We start from the raw sequence: 24,209 nt of genomic DNA, 5'->3' as shown, positions 1-24,209 counted from the left end.
CCCTACACATCAGTAGCACATAGGATCCATTTACACTTTTGTATACTGGGTAGAAAACATTTCATTTCTCAAGTGCAGTTTCCCAGAAGGAAACACTGCATATACCATCTTTTTGTCTTCAGTCTTCCCACATTATCACTAAAATTTAGACTGGTGGAACAATTCACAAATGTATTATTGATAGGCCTACCACTGCCCCTCCCCTATGCCCCACTCCCCACAGAACAGGTATCTGTAGTGTCAGTTTAATTCCAACATTGAATTTCGGGTAAAATGCAACTACAGCATAGACACACTCACTCAATATTGGAAAATGTATAATAAGGAACCCCACAATAAAAACTGTTTGATAATAGTTATCTAACTGCATTGGCCAGTGTTACATCTCTGACTTCCAGCAAACACATTAGAAAATCTTGTTATAACCTGATTTAGAAGAACTGAAAGAGATTATACTTTTTCAAGGTACCTTTAAACTTTAGTTGAATGAAAAACTGTATTTATCTAATGAGAGAACAGTTTAGGGTGAAAGCCTCAACTAAATGAGATAGTAGTAGCCCTACTTTATGAGCAGGAAAGCATCACTACCTCTTACTAGCATATGCTGCTAGTTGCAGTCAGATGTTGGGTCCCCTTTGGCTATTTTCTGTAATTTCATTATTATATGCACATGGAAATAATATATAGTTTTTGTAAAATCACACACAAAATATACCAATGCTTTCCATAATAGAGCAACTTGCAGACTGATCAAAGCAGTTCCATATGGAATAGGAAGCAAATTTGGAAAAAGTTACTTTTAGTACTGGCATTTCTTAGTGAATAAGCAGAGGCAACTCCCTCATTGATGACATAAGACCTCTCTCAAAGCAGCAGTTTTACAACCTACTGGAAAGCCACTCATTTTGTACAACTTTGTGCCCTTTTCTGGCACTACACCTTATTGCCTGAAGTTACATAACATAATGGAAGTGCAGTCAGTATTCTTTATTCTCCCTCCTGAATCTTTAAACTCCAAGGACACATGCAGAGAACTGAGGGGAAAAAGAAAGGCAAATATGAGCATGCATACAGTGTCAACTATCTCAAGGAATGGCAGCTCCTAGTAAGTATCCTCTCTCTTCACATGTAGCTTTGGCATATTCAAACTCATGAGAAATTGGCAAGAAATACAAGTTCAGTAGGTGAGCAGAACTCTCAGTTATAATGACTGGCCTGTTACTCTTTCAAATTGGACATTTGACCAACACGCTGGCATCCAAACAGTCATGTCATGGAGCAGCTCCATACATGTCAACAAACAACTAACACACACAGTACCTCAGCCCTGAAGGAACCTGGCTTTAAACTCCAAGGAAGTGAGACTTTAGCTAAAGACATAACATGTATCGATACATTTTTGTTTTGATTTATAATGAGATGAGATGGTGTTCCCCCCACTCAGGATCCCTATGTACCACAAAAGTAGTGCTAAAAGATCGGACTCCAGTTAAGTGACAACTTAATGAGTAAAGTGCATAGTCTAGGAAACTACTAAGTATAAGCTTAATTTTTAGTAATATGAATAGAGCCACTAAAGGCAATAGGACTCCTGCTTTTGTTAAGTACCTTACTACTACTGAGTTTTGGAAAGGGTAAAAGAAACAAAGGACTGTTTAAAGTGAAACTCTAATGCTGCTTCGTGGAGGTCAGAAAACCGTACAGTCTTTCTGGAAAGCTGTAAGAGGCAAGGATTTTTGTGGGTGATATCTTTTAGTAGACCAACTACATGGCTGGAATAAAAGTAGACATTTTCAAATGCAAGGAATTCGTCAGGTCTCAATATGAAAAACCTCTAAAGCAGTTATTAAAGAAAGTAGCTCATTTCCTGTTTAGATAGCTTTTTTAGTGACACCTTGCTTGAGATGTAATTGAACCGCTTCTAAATTTTAACAAATACTTCGGCTGTTTCTGTAGCACTAGATTCCAACACCAGATGGAGAAGATTCCTTAGTTTGCAAGTACAGCCTGATCAACCAAATCAAAAATGGAAACCAAAGATCCATCTGATCATGACAGGCTTAGTCAATTAACTTATTTTAATGAGAAACAGTTCAAAGGATTCTAAATGCAGCACATAACTCAAACTGTGCAGCACATAACCCAAATTGTGGAGATGAGAAACACGTGGTTACAGAGATCAATGTTCACACCCCATAAAAGAGAAGTATCTTTTATTTTTATACATAATTTTAAAAAATTTGGGGATCTCCTAAATTTCCAATAGATATTTACAAGGGAAACATGACTTATCTCCTGCAGTCAGAGTTTACAGTCCAACTGCCAAATATTGAGAAACTGTCTGTAAGTATTAGAGGAAACTCTCATAGGATACAAAACCCTGCAAATACAGCAAATAATACAGGGGTTCTGTAAATACTGCCAGGAACTTTGTGCTGTTTAACTGGAGCTAGAGCAATTACTATGACCTATGCTCTGTCTCGAAGGCTTTTCTGGATAATTACTGGCATGCAAGGGCCTGAAAGAAAGATACGCAAGAGTTCTTGCCCTTGTTCAAAAGAAACATATCTGCGGTAGTTCCTGTCCCCTCCCTTCCGGTAAGGCAGAGTGTTTGTTCTTCTATCGTTATGTTCATCAGAACTTTTGCTGGGTAATCCCACCATCTGTAGAAATGATCTGCCACTGGCTGTGGCTGTCCAGAGAGGCCAATTATGTTGAGAATGTGCCCACCATCTCATTCCCACAACGTGCACCAAAAGCCAAAAGAAATATAATGTAGCTGCTGTTTGCACAAGACCAGTGTGGACTCAGCAGTGCTCTTGGGTTCACAGCCTCAGATGTGTTCAGTGGTGTGTGCCGTTCCAACAGTGCTTACATACGTTTACTGTTTTTCAACTTTTGGAGTGCACAGAGCAGAAGCGGGTTGTTTTATTGGCAGCATCTCTTAGATGGTTGAAGGTAGTATACCCTTACCCAAAGTGAGACTGTACACTGTCCTGGTTGTTCAGGCAGCATGCTAATCTAGTTCTATAGTAAGAACTTGAACCAACTGACCTTACACAGATACAGAAAAGATTTCATGTATTATGGAACAGCTCTACGTTTCAGAATGTAGCCTCTCCCTCACTCTTGTAACTGTGGGACTCAAGTCCAAGGCAGCCTGCTGGAAACATCTGTGGGGCTAAGGGACAGAACAAAACCTATATTCAACATACTGAATCTGGATTCTTCCAAAATGAGCTGCTTCAAGCACACAATGTTGAAGGGGTCTCATTTTCAGGAAACTAAACGGGTTTATGTAGGCAAAAGAGACCATCCTTTAAAAAGAACAAGTACCCACAGATCAAATTAGAGAATAAACTTAAGATGTTTCCAGGGATCCTTGGAGAATGATTGGCGCAGACGAGAATTAGGAAAAACATTTTCAGCCACTTTATTATATTAGTGGATGAGCTCCAAAATAAAAGCAATGATGTCTCCACAACTGAGTCAGTAACACACCATGATGATTTGATAGGACTGAAAGGGTAATCTCAGTTGAAGTGAGAGTTAATTAAAATGTTCATTTTTCTTGATATCACTGTTCCGGGGCAGAAATCTTGGATCCTTTTCTTTCTTCTGTGTTTTTTTTTCTTTTTACTGCAGCTAAGGCTAATAATGAATTTAGAGCTCAATCTTATATAGCATAACATAGCCTTTTGGACTTCTTAGAGACTACATGTGAACCTCTCTGTTAGACAGTCCCCCAAGAAAGACATTTGGCCCTATCAGGGGATAACTCTACAGCCTGCATAGGCACCAGTACAGAAATTTCCAAAGCTACAGTGAATGGGATACCTTCGGTCCATTAATAAGAATGTGTAAAGATCACTGACAAAAAAGACAGAATAAAACTTGGAAACAATTCATGGCACTAAAGAATAGTGGGAAAAGAGCTTCATGTTCAGGGGCAGAGTTGACATTCATGTGATACAATTACTCTGTGAGTTAATACTTAAGGCTTCATTTTTTTCTTTTTGGATAAGTGGGATGATTATACCTGGCACCATGAAACAGATCATACCTTAAGAAGTAGGCAACTGATTCCTGGCTCAAATCACACAGTCTGATTCTTTGAGTGTTAAATACTTCCTATTTTCTTTTTCTCCAAACACATCAAGCCCAAAAGCTTCAAACTAGGGCTCTCAAACGCTGTTACATCCGAACTCAGTGACCAGACATTTTGTCACACAGTATATGCCTAGGTCTTAAGCAAGACAAGTTAAAAATCATGGTCTACTCAGCTCAAGACTGGAATATTCAGAGGTGTAACCAGTTCTTTCAGCACCAGGAAGAAGAGACGAGGGGGAGAAAGGGAGGGGAAGAGGAGAGGAGTCTTACCCGTCTGGCTCTCCTCACTACAGCAGGAGCACACACTGCCATGCCAGGGAAAAAGGCAGCAGCTACTGCCTCAGCTGCTTTTGCAGTGGCATGGGCTTGAGTGGCTGCCACTGGAGAACAGGCAGGAGCACAAGTTCCAAGAAGGGGGCACTCCTAGTGTCCTTTTTACTCTTCCCTCTCTCCCCAGGTGGAGGGCTGTGCTTCCTATGGCAAAGCTTCGGAGGGGGGGAAAGAGGACAGGGGACATTATGCCATGCCCCCAGATATACTACTGGGTGTGGGGTCATGCCCATCTGGCTCCTCTACCCTGTCATGATAAAGACTCCTGGGGGAAAGGGAACATACTGGTGCCCCCCATAAGTTGTCACTTAGGGCTGGTGCCTATCTCTCCCCACCCTAGTTATGCTACTGGGTATGTTTTGCTCATTGCTCCTCAGTTGCTATCTGTTACTAATATTACAATTAGAAAGCCAACTTCAAAATAAAGCCAAAAATGTTGACAAAATCCTACTGATGAAAGCACCTTCTTATTTATATGGAAGTAAACAACTGCAGTTTTATGAAACACGAACTATTTCCTTGAATAAGAAATTAAGTATGGAAGGACTATTATTTTATTTTTTTTACCTGAACAGCTCTTCAAATTAACACTGCTTTCAGAAAGCAGAACTGCCCTCTACAGGATACTCTTACACACACACACACACACACACACACACACACACACACACACACACCCACCCACCCTCCTTTGGATTATTCAGTGGAAACAATAAAAGCCCATCCTGTTAATGCATGTAAACTTTTGATATGTGGGTAACTAGTGCTTAAATGTTAGTCAAATGTTAGGTGCAGGAGATCATTCAGGAAATGTTACGAGATAGAATACCATACCTCCTTTAACATTAAATTAATCATTGGATGGTAACACTTTCTTCATTTTTTGTCAACTACTGATTTGTAGTGGCTTGTTTTCTGGAGATTTTTAAGGGAATAATGGGGTCATGTTTAGTACATAACTGAATGTAAATTATTTGGAGACCATATGAAAAGAACTGGTGACATGTAGAGCAGTGGGGTTTCTCCACATGGAACAGATGAAGGGAAAAAGCATATTAAGTGATTGCTTTGCTCATACAAAATATAACTTGACAACCTAGTGTCTCAATAACCAAATGCATTCAGCAATCAGAAGTTTGCTCTTCTACATATTTTAAACACAGAAGACAAAGGGCAAAAGATAGTCCTATATATTAGACTGGTGTTCAGAACATCTTTAATATATTTAAAAGTTTGGAAGAAAGGCCACAAAAGTTGCCCCCACCCCTAATTAAAAAATGTCAGCCTTCTGAAAAACCATGTTAGTTGTTTAAAATTAATAAATACTTAAAAGTGGCAAATTAGACCACATTAACCTTTATTATGGAGTACAAATAAGTGTCCAGAGACCCAACCGAGATTAGTGTCCCTGTGAATTCTGCATTTTAAATTTACAAACCAGAGGGGACTCAGAAGGTACAGTTATTTGCCCAAGGTGTCACAGAGGGGTAAGCAGCAGAGCTAGCAAGATGGCCAATGTTTCGAGACTTTACAGCTAGTTACCCTACCCACAGGACCATACTGTGACTTATAGGCCCCTCTAAACGTTACAAGTATTGCAAAATTAACTGGTTAATTACACAATTTCCTTGAGACCAGCTGCACAAGCAAAGTAACTGTGCCATAAAAAAGCTCCAACCAGCTATAAAGTTAGGCCGCAAAACATGCATTAACTTTATAGCTGGCTGCTACTGAGCTTTAAATTGCATGTGTACGAGGGTCTCCCCAGGAGCTAGGCTCCCCATTAGCTAACAGTGCTTCCAGCTGCAGAGGTGTACCTTGCCCAGCCAGGGCTGTGAGTTTCACAACTGCTCAGGACACTCAGCCATAGCAGCTTCAGACTCTGGGCCGTGGCAGCACCCTACAGCTGCTAGGAGCTGAAGTCCCACAGCTGTGGGTGCTAGGATCCTGTAGCTTTTCTCTTGGCAAATCTCTAGGGCCAGAGGATAGCTGAAAAGCAATTCCTCCCTCTGCCCCATGAGCAATCCTCCTGTCCTGGGAATTTCACACAGCCCTGAGGCAGAAGGACTGCAATCCTACCACCATGGGGGTGTGTAGGGCACCCCTGCAGCTGGAAGCCCCTCAAATGGGGTGCTTTGGGCTCCTAACCTGCATCAGCAATAAGGTGGAATGGGATCTAATGCACATGTGGCATAGCAGGAGGCAAGATGTGAATCGAGCATTAGATCCCATCATGCCTTTACCTACACGTGTAGAGGGAGCCATGTAACCTCAACCTTTTTTTTCCATGTTTGCAAGATCAGGGACCCAGTGAATATGCAGAGGCATACAAATATAATGGTTCAGTTCTGAAACAATCAGAACAACATAATATTCAACTGATTTATTAGCTCTCTGAAGTGCCCACCTTGATCATATGTGAGGAACAGGTAATTTAGGGTAATGGTTTCTCTTTCCTGAAGGCTCTCTCCTCAAGGGTACTACAGGGTTCTGTAATGCTACCCCATCTCTTCTTCACAAACATGTAAGGCAGGTTGAGAGGTAGTAAAGAAACACTGACTGCAATGCATTCAATACACTGATAACACAACTCTAAATATCTATGTCTTCTCTGGCTGAAGATGATAAATTAATTACCCAATGCCTACATTAACTTGTTAGGTCCTGACTGCACAGAAAATGGATGTGGCCAAGATCACTCCACCTTTACTCCCAAACCCTGTGCATCCCACCCCATGCCTGACAAGACAAATGTCACTTTTTTCTCTTTTAGGACAATCTTGCTACAATTACTGATGCATTTGCTGCCTGGAAACTGGGTAGCTGTTAGCATTGGGTTGCTGTTAGCTGTTTGCATAGAAATTTCAGAAACTGAAGCTAAGGCTGCAACCTGTGTGTCAGGTACATTTGTACATTTGGAGAGCATTAAATAGGGCTCTGGAACCTGCATGGCTACTAAATAGCTTTGGGATTCAAAGTGTTAATTTTATTTCGTGGTTGTACTTCCATTCATTTTGTTTGAATCTCCATTTTGCTATATATCACTGATATATTTTCCCCACCTAAAATGCCCTGCTTAACGGATTCTATTTTAATAAGAATCCATAAGTCTGAATTCTATAAGGTTTACTTCTTACCTCTTTTTTTGAAAAAGCTCCAATCCTACCAGAAGATACATGGTTGTTTCTCTGAACTTTTTATATTCTTGATGCCACCTCTGCGCATGAGAAAATATATTTAGAACATTCACTGCATGATATGCTAATTTATATGAAACATCATAATCTGTATATAGCATCACACACTTATAATGGACCTAATAAATAATTATATTAAATTCTTTCAGTAGCATACCCAACTTCTGAAAACATCTGCTATAAGACTGGAAAATAATTACAGTTTTGATAATCAAAAAATTCTTTTTTTGGAATGAACTGCCAATTGAAAGGAACAATAAAAGCACACTAATGGAAATCCTAATCAAGATTATAAAAGCTCTTGCTTCCTGTGAAAAGCAAATGAAAATGCAACCTATTTTTTTTCACCTGTGTATCACTCCAAAGCATTTACATGAACATAATACATATCTGAAAAATTATGACAGTCGAAACATTAAGCTTTAATTTCAATCTGCGAATGGGGGAAAAAATCTTAAAAATCTGTAAATCTGAAATGATGAATACCTCGTGTTATGTCACAGATAAAGGAAGTATCACCTAGATAGCGAAATAAAATATTTAATCATGTTGTATGGTCTTTATACCTTAGTTACTTTATTTGCATTTAATGACACAAAATGTTCTACTTCTAAATGACTAGTAGACTAGGCAAAATATCTGCTATTGTGCAAATCCTCCAGTCCTTACTCTCCCTAAAAGAGACTGAAGCACAGGAGGGAAATCTGTGCTTCAAGACAGAATGTACTTTAGGCCTTCAGGATGGCAAATATGCACACAGCAGATTGCTTTTTTTTTAATTTTTTTTTTTTTGATTTGCCGAGATGATTACTTACTCTTTGTCTCTCCAGGGAGAGAATTTTGCCCCACAATGATAAAAGATAAGGTTTAAGTGGGGTATGGAGACTTGCATAGGTCGCCTGGAAGGGATTAATTATGTTCTAAATCAGAAGTGGGCCAGAAAAGGGTCTCTAGGCTAGTGTGCAGGTCAGAGGCAGCTGTGCTTGGGCCAGTGGGCAGGGCTGGGAAGGTGGGATGCTGCATGCAGGGCATTCCCTGTGCTGGCCCCTGTGCCTCAGGCTCATTCTGGGGCTTGGACTTTAGGCAACACAGGCTGCACAGCACCATGAGCACTGCTCGCAACCCAGGGTTCCAGCATGGGGTGTGCGTTGCATGCATGCTGGTTTCAGGGAGGTCAGAATTAGAAGCCAGTGTACAGGCAGGGTCCCAAATGAAGCATGCGCCCCATGCTACCAGCCCTACCTACAGCCCAGAGGCAGCATAAAACCCAGAGCAGGGTTGGCATGTAGTGCAGACAATGCACAGGCTGGATCTAATGCTGCAAGCTCTACTGACAGCACAGGGGGCAGTAAATACTGCACAGAGTACCACCCCCCCAAGACAGCCCTGTGAGCTGGCTCTGGTTGGCCCAATACAGACAAGCCTCAAAGTCAGTGCATGGCGCTGGTTCCAGCCCATATGCCAGACAGGCTCCGCATGCCCCATGCCAGAAGTATGACATGCCTATTCGTAACGAACTACACACAAAGATTAAAGCAGGAAGGGGTAGCTGGGCTCCACTCTGCTCTGCTGCAGCAGCCACCACTTTCTGCAGGTGGCAGCTGAAGCTCAGGGACTGCTGGGGGGAGCAGGGAGCTACAAACGCGGTTCCCTGGCCCCGTAGCTCTGGTAGCTGGGGGCCCCCTCTGGCAGGGATGGGGGAGATCAGTGGGCACCACTGACGGCCATCAGCAGGTCCAAGGGGCTGTGGGTGGGGAGTGAGGGGAACCAGCAGGGCCAGGGGGTTGTGGCTTGGAAGTGAGGGACAATAGCACGGGTAGGGCATTAGCATATCAGGGCTGCTCAACATTCCCCCAAAGCAGCACGGGGTGTGGGGAAGGCAGCCGCAGCTGGATCCACACCCTGTTGAGCAAAGGGGGAAGGGGGAGCTCTGATTTTCCATCATAAAAAACCCAAAATCAGATGCCAAAATTTAAAGGTATTTAGAATTAATTTTATTACAGTGATTGAGGCACCGGTAGGCTTCTGAATTGCTTTAAAATTGTAAATATATAAATAAAATATTGTGTTCAACTGATACCCATGTATATAGTGGCATTTCATTTTAACCACAGAAAAGTGAGGATTTGGGGGTTTTTAATTAGAGAATTTGTAAACTTATAAGAGAAATTATGATTTTTAAACAGAAAACCAGGATCCCTGCTGATGACAGGCAAATAGTAGCTAATACCTGTGCAATGTTTAGCTCTGAAACTGCATACTATTCACTAGAATCATGCAAGCTACTTTAATCCTTGCCCATTTCAGAGAAGAGAAAGCCAATCATTTCCTGTGGTAAATTAAGGGGATGGTCAGTGATGTCAGCAAGCATTAAGGAGTAGGCCAAGAGCAATGGGTTAATTTTATTTATGGCCCAAATCAATTTTGAGTTAGGATTCCAGATAGAATAAACTGCAGCACTGGAATGTTTGCATTTAGACAGCGATTCCATGAATAAACTCTTTCAACAAATGATATTACCATATTTACAAGATGACCCCCCCCCCCCAATAATTACATTCTATATATGGAAAATTTATAAATTTGATACAATTTCCCAGAAATAGAATCTAACTATTGGACGCTTGCCTTGAATTTGTCCCCTTCCCATTATCACAGCAGGGAAAATAAATCTGGGTTGTCAACATACCACTCCCTCCCCCCACCACAAAGGATCCATGTGCTAATTAGCCCTCCAATCATGACTGGAACTGAAGTCTTGAGATCCGCCAAACATACATATGCAGATGAGGTGCAGGGCAACCTGGTCCAGCTCCATCTCATGGAAGGCGAAGCCACACTAATCTGTGACAGGCTGAGAGAGGAGGCAACAGAGTGATTCTGGGTGAACTGTTTGGAACCCCATTTGGTGGTGTTTGCCAGGCATTTAAGCCTGGGGAAGAAAGGGGAATAATTTGAAATGAGAAAGGAAGGTACAGCTCAGCTGGGGGAGTAAAGAAGAAGTTGAAATATATTTAGTGTAGTGGTTCACCATGACTTGAAAAAGAGCTGATGCTAAAAGGGGATTGAGCACAATGGACATTACTATATATCTTATTCAGATGAGTTTCACTAACCTATCCACACAGTAGGTTCCCATCAATATGCTTACCCATTATGGGCCATGTGTTTGATAGTCATGCTCAGTATTGGCTGCATTTAATCAATTTCATAGTTGGTTTCCATTACTAAGCACATGGGTGTTTTTGGCAGTAGCTTAATTATAAACAATGTATTTAATGAGGTTTCTTTGTATGAGAAGGTAAGACAAGGAACATTTTTCTGCACGCTGACTGGGGGGGAAAAAGCCTCATCTTATATTTGAACAAATATGTAATTCTCTAATGATCTGAGCACAAGAAATCTGGTTAAGATGCAACGACTTTCATTTAGTTGTTGGGTAAAATTTATGGTACAATTGAATATGCAATGAAGAAAACGCTAACCTCATACTCTTCCATGTTTATTTCATCAGGTTTTATCATTTCAAGTTTAGCTTGAGCCACTTTCATTATGTTACGGCACCTTGAAAACAAAGAAAGACAAACTGTCAGAAAAACATCGTTAACAAGAGAAAACACAAGAAATATTGTAAACTGCCAAAGAGACTAGCCCACAGCACACATGTAAGTACCATCAAAGCATCACAACTGTAGACACAAAGTACAAGCACAAATTGTAAATTTGCTCTCTCTTCTTCAGGTTCAAGCCATGTGTGCAGGGGGGACTCATAATTATGTTAAAATATGTAAATTAATTGGCATGCTTTAACTTTCTTCTTCTGCCAGACTGTCCTGTTATTTTTTTAAGTTAAAAAGCAGATGGTTTAAATTCTAGTTGGTACTTAGATCAAGCTGCAGTTGTATAGCCTCTCTCACTGTATTAAACAGGTAAAACTGGAAACCAGAATACAACACAAATTGCCATGCACACAAGCAAGTTTCCATCTAACCAAGTGCCCTATGTCTTAATGGATAGGGATAGATATTACACATAAACCAGTTTAAGTAATCAGAAACCAGTTTAAAACTTGTAACAGAATGCCTAAACCAATTTGAAAATGGCTAAAACTGGTTTGAGATAAACTTGGCTGAATGTAGTATCAGACTTAACCGATTTGGGTCAAACAGGTTTATGCAATGTCTGTCCCAGACCCCTTGCTGGTTTAAATTTAATCAGACTCTCCCAGCATCCCAGCATGCTCTCTTGGCTGGGCGGGGCTCTCTGCTCCACAGCAGGGCTGCCCCCTCCCCTCTGCTACCTGGCTGCAGCTCCAGCAGAGACTTGCAGGCACAGAGCCTCTGCCTGGCTTTTCCCTGCTAAGCAGGGATTATCCCCCCTGCCCCTCTGGTTTATGCATACACCTCAGCATTAGCTAACAGACCACATGCTGGCTACGGTCCATGCTGTGGGAGACAACAATGGTAGACAGGTTTTTTTGAGCTAATCAACGGGTAGCTTAATGTCCTTCCTTGGAAAAGCTGTTTAAAAAGAGCTTAGAGAGAGGCTTTGTTTTCTTAATGGGTTGATAAACACTGAGTTAGAGGTGATAAACATTCCCTGCTGGGCAGCTCAGGGAGGTGGGGGGGAGGAATAATCAGAATATCCTGCTGGGCCTGGCTGCGCCCCCTCAGTTCAGCCCTGTGGAGTGAAGGGAGGGCTGCTCTACTCTCCCTCCCCCCCCACCTTCTAGCCTGAGCCACTGCAAGCATGCACCTGCATTTCTAGAATGAAAAGGGAATGTCTATCCACCTTCAAATTGGTTTAAGTTTTGCAGATAAGACTAACCTGCAAAGACTGAATCAATTCAGGCTCAGGCTTTCTGAATGTCTGTCCCTAGCCAAAGTGACTAGCCTAATTTGTTTCAGAGGAAGGTCCAAGAATCCATATTAACAGGCAATTGCTGCATACAACATGCCACCTTTTTCAAAAAACAGCAATTAAAAATTGGGACTGTGCACTACAAGCAAAGAAATACAGTGACAGAAGTTTCTGCTACTTCATCCTAGGTGAGTTAACATGAAAGTAAAGTCTGCACATAATCCACAGGGGGCAGAGCAATGTCCAGGCTCTCTCCCTAGCTGTTTCTATGCAGTTACTTACTACAAGGAAGATCCTTTTTTCTTCATTCTCCCTTTCAAAAACAAATGTATCTTATTCTGGGGTGTGTTGTATGCAAAAAATTCTGGTGTGGAATTATAGTCACTAACCAAATTATTTCAGACACAGGGATGTATGTATCTTACATTTGTTTATATAATATGTACCTATAGTTTATTGTGTGATTTGCCTATACACCTTACATTTTGATCACAAATGCATAGGTACAATATATGACTGCCATACCAGAAACAGAGAAAGGAACTAAAGAAACAGCCACTAGTCATTGATATTTTGCAGGAGACTGCACAAGGCCTTGCACAGTAGAGGTTTCAACTGGTTCAGAATATGAAGTAAAATCAAATATGTTGTCTTCCAGCAAGAGATGCAATATCTGTAGAATCTACTGCAACAGATTCCAAACACATTTGGAAAAAACAACTAATCTTCATTAGTAATTTTTATAGTGTGTTGCTATATTTACAGGTGTAAAAATTAACTGATGTGCAAGTTAGATAAATTATACTCAGGGTGTGCATGCCTGTATTGCATACATTGTACATTAAGCAGTATCTTCCTTTGAACTTTAAACGAAACATTTAAGAGCATTCATGGAACACATTCCAATTACCTGTCATCAAAGCTCAAATTGTGATCTGCAAACTGTTCCAGTAATGATCTCTCAATTATTTTCTTTGGCGCTTGGTTCTGGATAAAGTAGACTATTGCATGATTCAAACGGTAATCATGTTCACGTGGTGTATCTTCCTGTGCCATTTTTAGTAGCCGGGCATATTCCAATTTAATTGCCTAAATAATTTAAAATAAATGTATCAGTTTTCTTTGTCTAATTAACCTTCCAATATTTATGAATAGTATACTTTATATCAGATTGCTTCTTGCTACAAAAAGATTCCTAATAATCCCCCTCCCCTGACCTACTTAAATATAGTCCCAACCATTTAAAACTGCCATGGTTAATGCAGGGTGCTGTTCAAATCAGGGGAACAGCATCAGCCATTTGTCATCCACAAAGGCACAAATACCCTGTTAAGTGCAGCAGCTATTTTGGGCAGATTCTGCTCTCTCGTTTATTTCTCTGCTAAAACCAGGCAGGAAATTCATGTTCTTGTCTGTTTCACTGCTAATCCTAGCCATGGTTTTACCATCTACTTCATATAGCAGGCAGATAGTCCAATATGCCTGCTGTATGGAGTAAGGACAATATTTCACACTGCACTTGTACTGTGTAAGTCATTATATGTTTAAAAAACCCAGGAGTTGTTTTTCTCTCTCCCTCTGCCCAGCAAACCTCAACAATTATACGCTTATGTACATCTTGAACATAGATCTTTTAAATTCCTTCATAGCCAAGCACTTGGACAGGTTCCTCAGCTCCAGGTCTATTGGACTGCATCAAGATTTATTACTTCTGGCTATTAGGAATTCAATCATCTCCCCTTCAAACACACTCTCCACTTCACAGCACTAAAACATGTGGGTTCTGAACGACATGAGAAAACAGGAAAGTACCCACAGTCTGCAAGCAACCTAGAGGAACCTGTGTGTGGATTCATTTCTGTTCTTTTCCTTGGCCATATCATAATGTTACTGGCAAGATTTACATGATCTTACAAATGAATGGATCTACCATCAGGATAAACCAAAGGTCCACTACACAGCAATTTGGATAATCTGGAACCTGATCTATACTTAGCAAGTTAGGTCTGCACAACTATGCTAGCTAGAAGCCTACAGGAGGAAGGGGGAGGGGGGTGAATTCACTTAGCTGACTTAGCAGTGCTGGTAAGTGCCCTACTGTTGACATAAAAGGAAGACTGCAAGAGTCCTTTTGATGCATCTTTATTAGGTATACTTACCAGGAATAACTACTCCAATAAATTCTACCTGAGCCTGAAAGAAAGTACTTGATACATACATACACACTTTTCAGATGACTGACTACCTACAGTAAAAAAAAAAAATGGCTTCCATATACAAGTTTATTTTTTACAGTAGTATAACAACAGATAATTATCTAAATTTTAAGATCCCTCTATATTGATCAAAATAAACAGTTTTTCTTTAAACCGTATACCTATGAGAAGATTAGGACAAAACAACTCATCACTGAAAGACTATTTAAGTTTCTTGTGGGAAGCTTTATACAGAAATCCTGAAGCATAGTCCTAGATTCTCCATGACAAGGCAATCACACCCTAAGGACTTCAATTTTGAAGAAAGAGGACTTATTTCAAATGCATTTCAAAAGGACAACTTTCAAGCTACAAAACCATAAAACATTATATCTGCATATACACACATGCGCACACACAGAGATTATTCCATTATATGCACTCTTATTTTTGAAACACTATGCAATGCAAATATGTCAAATATTTTATTATAGCATAGGTTAAATAAGAACATGTACAAAAGACTATGCTAAACAGTAATATCAAGTTTGGAGATATGAGCTTCAACAAGTCAAGACATTTAACTCAACTTGTATACTTAAGCTAAAGTTTTACTTGACAATTATGTCCATATAGTATTAATATACTTTGCTATAAATACTAAAACCATTGTTAACACAAAGTTAATAAGCACAGATCTCACATCAGTTTTTGCAAGCTCCAAAAATGTAAGGATTGATAATTTTTCAAAGCATTGAAAGTCATGTAAGTTTTCACAAAATACAAATCTAGAAAGATTTGGGGTTGGGACAATTGAAACATTTTTGGTAATTTCAGAATTTCCGATCTCTGCTTTGTTCTTTAGTTTTTTAATTTCACTAAATTCTAAAACTTTTTTTTGTATTAAGACAGCCTTTATTTTTGTTTCTAAAAAGGTGAAGGACACCTCTTTGGCAAATGTAAAGGTTAAAAAAAAATTCCAAAGCATAACATTTATTGCAACATCCTTTTAATCAAATGTAAAATATTTTGTACAATCAGCATTTTCCAAGTTTCGTTTGTTTTTTCTTTAAACTCCCAACTAGTTCTATTAACAAGAAACCAGAATAAAGCTCTCTCCAACTTTCTAAGAAAGCTACCTTACTAAATAGTCGACTGTGGAACTTGTACATCTGTCTTCATCAAGCTTACGTATTTAACCACACATGTACACAACACACACACACACACACACACACACACACACACACACACACAGAGTTCAAAAAACATTATGCATTAAGAAGTACATTATATTCAACATCATATTCCTTTTAAGAAAAACTTTTAAAAATCCAAGTCTCCTAACCAATCAAGCAAGTATTACTGACAGTTATTTTAAAGTGTTCTGCACAGAATCTTATTGATTTTATTTACTTAATTTGTGATTTTGTGGCAATTGCAAAACCAGGCATTGCTCACAAAAATTAATCAATCAATCAATCAATCAAGCTTACTAAAAATAAAATGCTGGCTCCCCAGTGGGAGCCAGCAGGGCCCTTATAGCTAATGTGGCCCGGCCTCACAGCTTACTGAGGGAGGAAGGGAGAGGGGGAGTGGGAGGGGAAGCCAATGGTCCAAATATTAGCCAGAATGGCAGCCACCTCCATTTCGCTCCCCGCACATCCTGCCACTGATTGGCTGAGAAAGTTGTCTGTTGCCCAGCCCCACCCCTCTCTGCCAATCAGCAACAAAGGATGGGGCTCCACAGGGTGGACAGCCCTCTCAAGTCAATCACTGATGAGGAGTGGGGCTGCAGGACAGGCATCCCTTGCAGCCAATCAGCAGCAAGGGGAGGGATCGCTGGGGCTCCTTGGCCAAAAGAGGTGTGGGAGGGCTACACTACAATAAGCGTGCAAAAACAGCAGCCAGTGCTATGATCCGCCTGGGAAATTGCCCATCTGTTTCCTCGATTTGGGTAGGTCCCTAAACCTAAAAAGCCAGAAATACTTCTACTCCAACAGAACTGCACACCATACTACTATAGTTCCACTGCTGGCAAACTAATGACTCATGTTTTTACATACGAAAAATTCAAGATTACATATGTAAGAAAGCCAATGAAACAGGGACATTTTTTCCAAAATTTACTGGTTTAACTGAAAAATTGAACAAGTTCTCTAGTCAAGTCCTCTCCATCAAATATACAATATCAAAAGTATAAGTTAACAAAATAAAGCTATTCAGATTACTGTAAGGAAGACCACACAAGACCAAAAAAAGTGTTCTGTCTTTGAATTGCACAATACTGACACTGTTGCTGTCATTTTTTTAAGCTCATGAGGCTATGTTTAATAGTCCTATGAATTATTATTAAAAAGATTAATTATGGGAATACTATTATTGAAAAATTAAAGCTAAGATTACAGAATAAAATACTGCTAAGCCCTTAAAAAACACATGTTGTAAGATTTTCTCTCAGGGCGAGACTTTTTAACTGAAGGACTGAACCCTAGAGAAAGCAGACTGAGATGACAAATGCTAGAATATTTTAATATGCATTAAAAAATTTTTAAAAAGCATTCTAATCATAAAAAGTCAGAAGAAAAGTAAAGATGAAAATGTTAGTTATACCTTAAAGAACCCTGCTTCTGGCCCACACCTGTCATAAACATTCCTGGCTTTACCTATAGCCATGATAATACCTTGCATGTTCGGGGTCAGCATGACCTGCCACAAGGGATTTAAGGTAAAAGTTTTGAATGATTAACATTTTAATAATTCAAGTCCATATGCTTTTACACTCATGCAAGATGAAGAACAACCTAGTGCATGCATACATGGAATGGTAAATATTTCAATGTTAGAATTTTCTTCCCCGTGTTTGAAAACGAATAGTAACATTTTGTGTATTTCTACGACAGAGGCATACCACCAGATTAGAATGAAATTAGAATTATACCAAATGCTCTGAAACATTTTTGAAATGTTATAACTAGAACTTTCGAAGAAAAAGAACATGCAGTGTTCAAAACTAACAGCAAATATTGGTCCTGACCTAACAAGGAACAAAATTAATTATTATATTACTCTGTAATGATATCTACTATCCAAATCAATGTATTTTAATTTTAATAACTTTACTATTATTCTTTTACATACACACACAAATCAGAATGAAGGTCCAATTGTGCTAAGTGCTGTACAAATACATAAGACAAACAAGATTTCTGGAGCATGAAGAGCTTCCAGCTAATGGAAAGAGAGTCGGAAGGAAGGCAAAGGTAACACCAGTAAGATTATGCAGTTGAACAGGACAGTTATGCACAACTTGAAAAGCCCTTCCAAGTAGTTTAGAAAAATCTTTTTTTATATCTAAGCAAACACAAATTGCTTTCATATGGCCCTCAAGTACAGCCATTTTTGGCTGGTGCCAAAAATGACACAAGACTGCAGCAAAGGCACCTTGTATATAAAAGAAACAAACCAAAAAACACACAGTTTACAGAAGACAACAACAGCAAGTAAGATTAGCAACACTAGGAAATAAGGTACGGCAAGATAATGCTGCCAAACACAGAAGCGGCTATGTTTGGAAAGGCTGAATTATAAAGGTCCTTTAAGATGAAAAGTAAGAACAACTGCAGTCAGACTTCTCGTTAAAGTAACAGCATGAATTAAATTGTTTTGTTTCCATCCTATATAGGAGTTGTAAGTTTCCTAGCAAAACAGATAGATCCTGGCTCAGGACATGAACAAATGAACAAACTACTGAAAGTTAAAAATGGGCCAAGAACTTATATAATGTATCAGATGCTCTGGGGTAACTGTGTGCCAGCTCTTACTCTGTGGCAAGTAAAAGCTAAACCACAGTTGCTTACTAATCCCCAAGAGGTAGCAGGATATAAATTTGAATTTTTAAAACCAAAAAAAGTCAAGGGCCAGGAAACATGGTGTTCTCGGCTCCTCTTCTTCCTCCTCCTCTTTTTTTTTTTTAAAGCAACCATCTCCACCTAGATCTTTCAGCTCATACCTTTAGGACAATTTGCCCTTCTGAGTCTAAAATGCCTAAGCTTTGCATATATGGAATGGGGTTAACAATAACTTTATTCAGCTGACAGAAACAAAGACAGTCAAAACACCATTCATTATTCTAACAGTTTAAAGAAACTGAACAATAGTTAACAGATACTGTCACAGATCACGTGGCCAAATACAAAAAAATCCAATAGCAGAAAAGTGCACATATATATATATAGATATATATACACACACACGCACATATATATATATATTTCTTCAGTACAAACTGCTATACCATGCAAAAGCGTGCCCGATTACAGAAGCTGCTGCGCTCTTTCCACATTTCTGTTGTTGCAGATTTCAAGAGATCAACAGTCACAAGTTGCTAAGCATTTAGTTGTGCAGAAATCTGTTAAGTGTTACAATGTGCAAACATGCCAAAAAGTCTCTCGTCAAGCAGCAATAGAAAGCACCAGAGTAGGAGCAGTGCAGAAGACTGCAATCAAAGGTACCTCATCGTCATAACCCCCCTCCTCTGACTCAATCACAAAAGTCCCTATATCAGGAATCGCCACCTCTACAACTCGCTGGTTAGGAGCTGGTTGAGCTGGGGCGTTATCAGAGTTCTGCAGGAGAAAATCATCATCAGTATGAAGAATTAGGGGGGGGAAAAGAAAGAAGGGGAAAAACATGAATTGACAGATTGATTAAATAAAATGATGCAAGTTTCTGAGACTTGCTACTATTTATGGTATGATACTGCACTATTAATGTGTAAACGTTTTAAAGAAATTAAAAACCAAGGGGTGGAGGGGGAAGTAAATTTGAAGTTAGATTCACAAAAAAAGAACAGCTATTAGCTTTCATATGACATTTCTCCTTTCCTTTTTTCCCCACTGATGCAGGTAAAAATGTTTAAAAACCCAGTAGATACCATTTCAACTCCAGAGAATACACCATTCAAGGTCAATTTTAAAACAGTGTTGTAAATAAAATGCATCCTTGAATCACAAAACCTACTAGAAAAATATTAAAACAAAATGTAATATAACATTTGTGCAAGTAAAAGGCAGCAAACCTCAGCCTCAAGTTTTTATACATTCTAAAAACTATAATTAAATCTAGTTATTTGACTGTGCTTTATCTTAAAAAAACCTAAGTCGTTCACATAATGCACTGAACATTCCCACAAGTCTTGGCATTTAGTTTATCTTAGCACACTTCTATAACAGCAAATTTTCCCTTCAATGGTGAAATTATTTCCCAATGTAATCTTCAGCACCTTTACTGATGATACTGTATGGTTAATGTGTTCTTGAAAGATATTTTGAACAGATTTTTAACAATGATATTTTCAACTACTATAAACTGTCACATTTGCTGGAGACATGATGATTTACACCCCTGAGGATCTACCCCTTGACTCTAATCAAAGCAAGCATGTGCCATAGGAGCAAAATGCACTAGCAACCATATTATTTGGGAAGCTCTATCACAGTCATTCTTGATCGGGGTGCCAAGGCACCGTGGGGTGCTGTGAGATCCTTTGAAGAGCACCACAGTTAGTGCGAGAAGATAAACAGGGTAGAGGCAGGCTCTCCCTGTCTGGTTCCTTCTTCGTCCCCACAGCCTGGCCTTCTTCAAGGAGGTAAGCAAAGTAATAAATAAAACTTGTTTCTGAAATGGGGTTCTGCTCATTTCACAAAAGCTATCAAGGGGTGCTTTGAGTTACATATGGGGTGCTCAGAGTCTAAGAAAGTTGCTCTAGTATAAACATTTCTACTATATTAGAATCCAAAAACTGCAATCAGAAAGTAGCCCTTCCCTCACCTAACACCACATAAGCATCTAGGAAGAGCTTACAGTCTGAGATGCAAAAACACATGAAATGGACAGGAAATGATTGTGGGGATGAGTGATACATGGCTTGTTGAATGTTTTTCCAGATTCTATTTTTTTCTTTAAAGATCAGCCAATGTAGTGATGGAGAGCAATGCAAGAGTCAGTATGCATCAGGGAGTAGAATAATGAAGGCAAGGGAAGACAAACAGACAGATACTGAAAAGGGGAAATAAAGGAAAGGAAGAAGACAGTCTAGTTTTGCCTGCTTATAGGTGCCTATGTGCTTTTCACCTGCTAATGTAAGAGTAACTAATGAAGTAGCTAAAAAAATTATATTTGAACCAATTAACTTCTAGTGTGGGATGCTAGTTTTTTTTATGATAGAGGGATTAACAAATATTAATACAAATAGCAATATTAAGGTGGCACAAGGATATAATGCATACCCTTAATACATAAGTATTGTGTGTTCAGTTACATGAATAAATATAGCTTCCCAAATAATTCCTCTCCCAGTCCCATGACCACAACCCAGCAAAACCCAGAGATTGATTATTCTCTGTAATTAATTATTCCCTGAAATATGATTGGTCTGAATGAAGGGCCTGTTCCTTGCAGTCATCTGCAGCAGATGACAAGCAGCACCTGAACTTCAGGATGTGCCAGGCCACTTTCACAGAAATATCCACCAGGATAGCCCCCACCACTGTGTGACAAGTATTTGGCATAAAGGCAGCCTTCATGATGTAAAAAAAATGTAAGATGCTGTTGCCACTTGAAAACTTGCCACCCCCAACAGCCTCTGGTCTGTCATTAACTGCTCTGGTGCTGGCAATTCCAGCGAGAGAGGCAGTTCAGAAGGTGTCCCTGACTCCAGCAGGCAATAACACCATGCTTCACTTTCCTCACCACCCGAGGAAGGCTGGCAGTGGAAGGAAGGACACTGCCAGCCTTGCGGAGGCTTTGTACATGGGTTCATGCATTACTGCAATCAATACCTCCATCTCATAGCTCCTGCAATGCTGTGCCCACCCCTGAGACAACATGGCACTGTGCAAAACATCTACTTCCTAGTCCATGGTAATCCCCTGGAAAAAAAACCACCCCATGACACGCTGCTCTGCCTCAGCTTCTGAAGAGGTGCTTAACAGTCCCCTTCACACCAGCCATGGCCTTTTCCATGCCTTGAATGATGCTCAGCCAACCTTTGGAGTCACTGCACACAAACTCCACCCCTCATCGGTGTTTGCTTGATGCTCTTGTTGAGCTTGCAGATAAGGCCAGAAATGCTGATGGGACATGGCTAGATATTTATACTGCATGATAGGAGATTCATGCCATGTTCTGAGGATGCTGATGCAGGACTGGATTCTGGAGAAGGTACCAGTAGGATTCAGAGAATCAGCAAAACGATCAGCAAAGTCGACTCAAGCAGGGCAGTACTCTGGGAACTCCTTGAAATCCACTTCCATGCAGATTGTGAAGCATTCTGTCATGTGACTGAACCAAGACAGCACCGAACAGCAAGTCAATGTGACCACATGCATGCTTGGCTCTGTTTCCCCAGGGAAGTAGAGTTTGGAGTCTGTCACAGAAACGTCCTGGAGCCAGGGGATGGGAAAGGGAGGAGCAAGATCTTCTGGGATATTGGAGGACTTAACCACAATCTGTAGTACAAGTGTAACTGCACAGGCATCACACACCACTAGAAAAAGTTGTGCTGCCAAGAAGTTTTGTTCTATTCATCATCTTTTCTGTGCTGCAAATTGCTTGAATAGCTGTACATTCCCTTTTCCAGTGCTAAAAGGGCATATTTTGGTCCTACAAATGTAATGCCTGTTCATGGCCTAAGCTGTCTACTCGACCTAAATGCCAGGCTTAGGCACACATGAAGTGGGAGATGCCTCATTCTTAGCTGAAAGAGGAAACAAGTATGTAGTGCGCCAAGTGGAAGCAGCATAGTGCCAAATGCCAGATTAGTTTCCTTGTTGATTGCAACTCTAAGGTAGCAGTGGCACTGTGATTGAGAAATGAAAGACACATCTTTGCTTGTATTAAGCATCAATCCAATACTCCACCTCCAAGTGAGCTGAAAAATTTGCCTTTTGGGGGTACGATGGACTAGAGTTCCAGACAACCAGAAAAGTAAGGACAGCTTTTTAAGCAAGATACTAGAATTTTGCACAGATTTAGTTTGTACATATGCTGTCTCTAAGATGCCTCAAGCAAGCCATAAAATAAAGGAGGAAGTAAAATTGATACATTTTATGTTGTTTAGATCTCACAGTTATTATTCCAAGAAGCCTGTGCTACTTTTAAAAGGTATCAGCATTCTTGAAATGCCTTTGAGCCAATAGATTGATAGATGGTCAAAGATACTTCCTGAATGCAAAGAATTATTGTTGAATTTTAACTTCATAAGGAATTAATGAAGCAGCCTCATTTGAAACTCTACTGAAAACTAACACAAGCAAACAAGTACATATCTATGAACTATTGACTTCAAAAATATTAATCCAATATTCTAGCAGATGCAATATACGTATTTTAAATAAGTACATGCATTTGATCAACTGTGAAGACCAACTCTGGAAGTATGCAATTTCTAATATTAAAGCCCTAGAATACTGTCAAACAGAGAGGAAGAATTAACACGTCAGATGCTCATTATTCGCACCCTAGTATTACATTAACACTACTGACAGGCTTGAGAAACATGCTGCTTATCGAGTGACTGAATACAAGAAGAGAAATACTTCAATGGACTTTTGCTATGTTTTGGATACAGCAGTACTTTATATATACCTCAATATAAACTGTCCATGCACAATTTTAGAAAAATAACCATAGGTAGACATAATCACATCTATAATTTTTGTTTAAAAAAATCTATTATACCTCATAGCAAGTATATTACACACATGCTATGTACCTGAATAGTTGTACTCTATTATAAACCTTTATCATATATTCCATTTCTTCTGTACAAAGCTTTAACAGCCCCTAAGGAAGGTTTAGTGTTTTTTTTTTTTTTTAAGGGAATCACTTTTCTCTTTTATCAGACATAACCCCAACCACTTGGTAAGATAAGGAGCAAAGAAGAGATATTAAAAGATTCCAAATATCCTCACCGCTTGCATGATAGCTTCAGGACTTCTTTCTTCTTGTTCAGCTAATGCTTTAGTAATTGCTTGTACAGATTCTTCTTTCAAATGTTTTGAGAGATCAGTCCTTGATGGCTGTTCTAGATATTCTGGATCACCTGCTTGAACTTGGTAATAAAAATAAAAGTAATTATTAGTCAACCAAAAAGAGACACAATGATTTAGATCAATGGAGGACAACCTCATGGTAGGCATGCCACAAATTAGCCCCAAACCCTCCCTAAGTACCACCCCATGCCCTTCCCCTGCCCATTCTGCTGCTCTGCTTTCTGCCCTGTCTGCTACTGTGCTGCTTGTCCCCCTCCCTGATTTGCCTGCCACATGCCACACACAGAGGCTACCTGTGCCACTTGTCACATGCATGCCACAGGGTGGCCATCCCTGATTTAGATCACTGTATTTAATTGCTAAAGAAAAACTTGAACACAAACGCAAAATAGGTCAAGTAATTCATACAAAAAACCTGCTTCAATGCTATGTTAAAAATTAATCTAATCCTTTCTCATTTA

The 24,209-nt window shown here is 39.7% G+C and overlaps 1 protein-coding gene across 8 annotated transcripts in view; it reads right to left on the bottom strand.

Annotated features, from left to right (window-relative positions):
• USP25 (ubiquitin specific peptidase 25) overlaps positions 1-24,209 on the bottom strand; it is a 134,730-nt gene that overhangs the window by 4,323 nt on the left and 106,198 nt on the right. For 2 of the 8 annotated variants that reach the window (XM_025203332.1, XM_025203331.1), the window contains 6 exons: positions 23,668-23,807; positions 19,207-19,320; positions 17,306-17,401; positions 13,408-13,586; positions 11,123-11,201; positions 7,578-7,657 (listed from right to left, as the gene is read on the bottom strand). In XM_025203332.1, the coding sequence (XP_025059117.1) occupies positions 7,578-7,657; positions 11,123-11,201; positions 13,408-13,586; positions 17,306-17,401; positions 19,207-19,320; positions 23,668-23,807 (688 nt within the window). Of the gene's footprint in view, positions 1-939; positions 1,035-3,051; positions 3,182-4,063; positions 4,247-6,847; positions 6,953-7,577; positions 7,658-11,122; positions 11,202-13,407; positions 13,587-17,305; positions 17,402-19,206; positions 19,321-23,667; positions 23,808-24,209 lie in introns of those variants that run through there. The other 6 variants (XR_003093901.1, XR_003093902.1, XM_025203334.1 and 3 more) reach the window with 6 other exon arrangements.

This window comes from Alligator sinensis, unplaced genomic scaffold (genome assembly GCF_000455745.1).
Source record: "Alligator sinensis unplaced genomic scaffold, ASM45574v1 scaffold486_1, whole genome shotgun sequence".
In the NCBI taxonomy this organism is placed as follows: Eukaryota; Metazoa; Chordata; order Crocodylia; family Alligatoridae; genus Alligator; species Alligator sinensis.
This window is presented reverse-complemented; position numbering and strand designations above follow the sequence as displayed.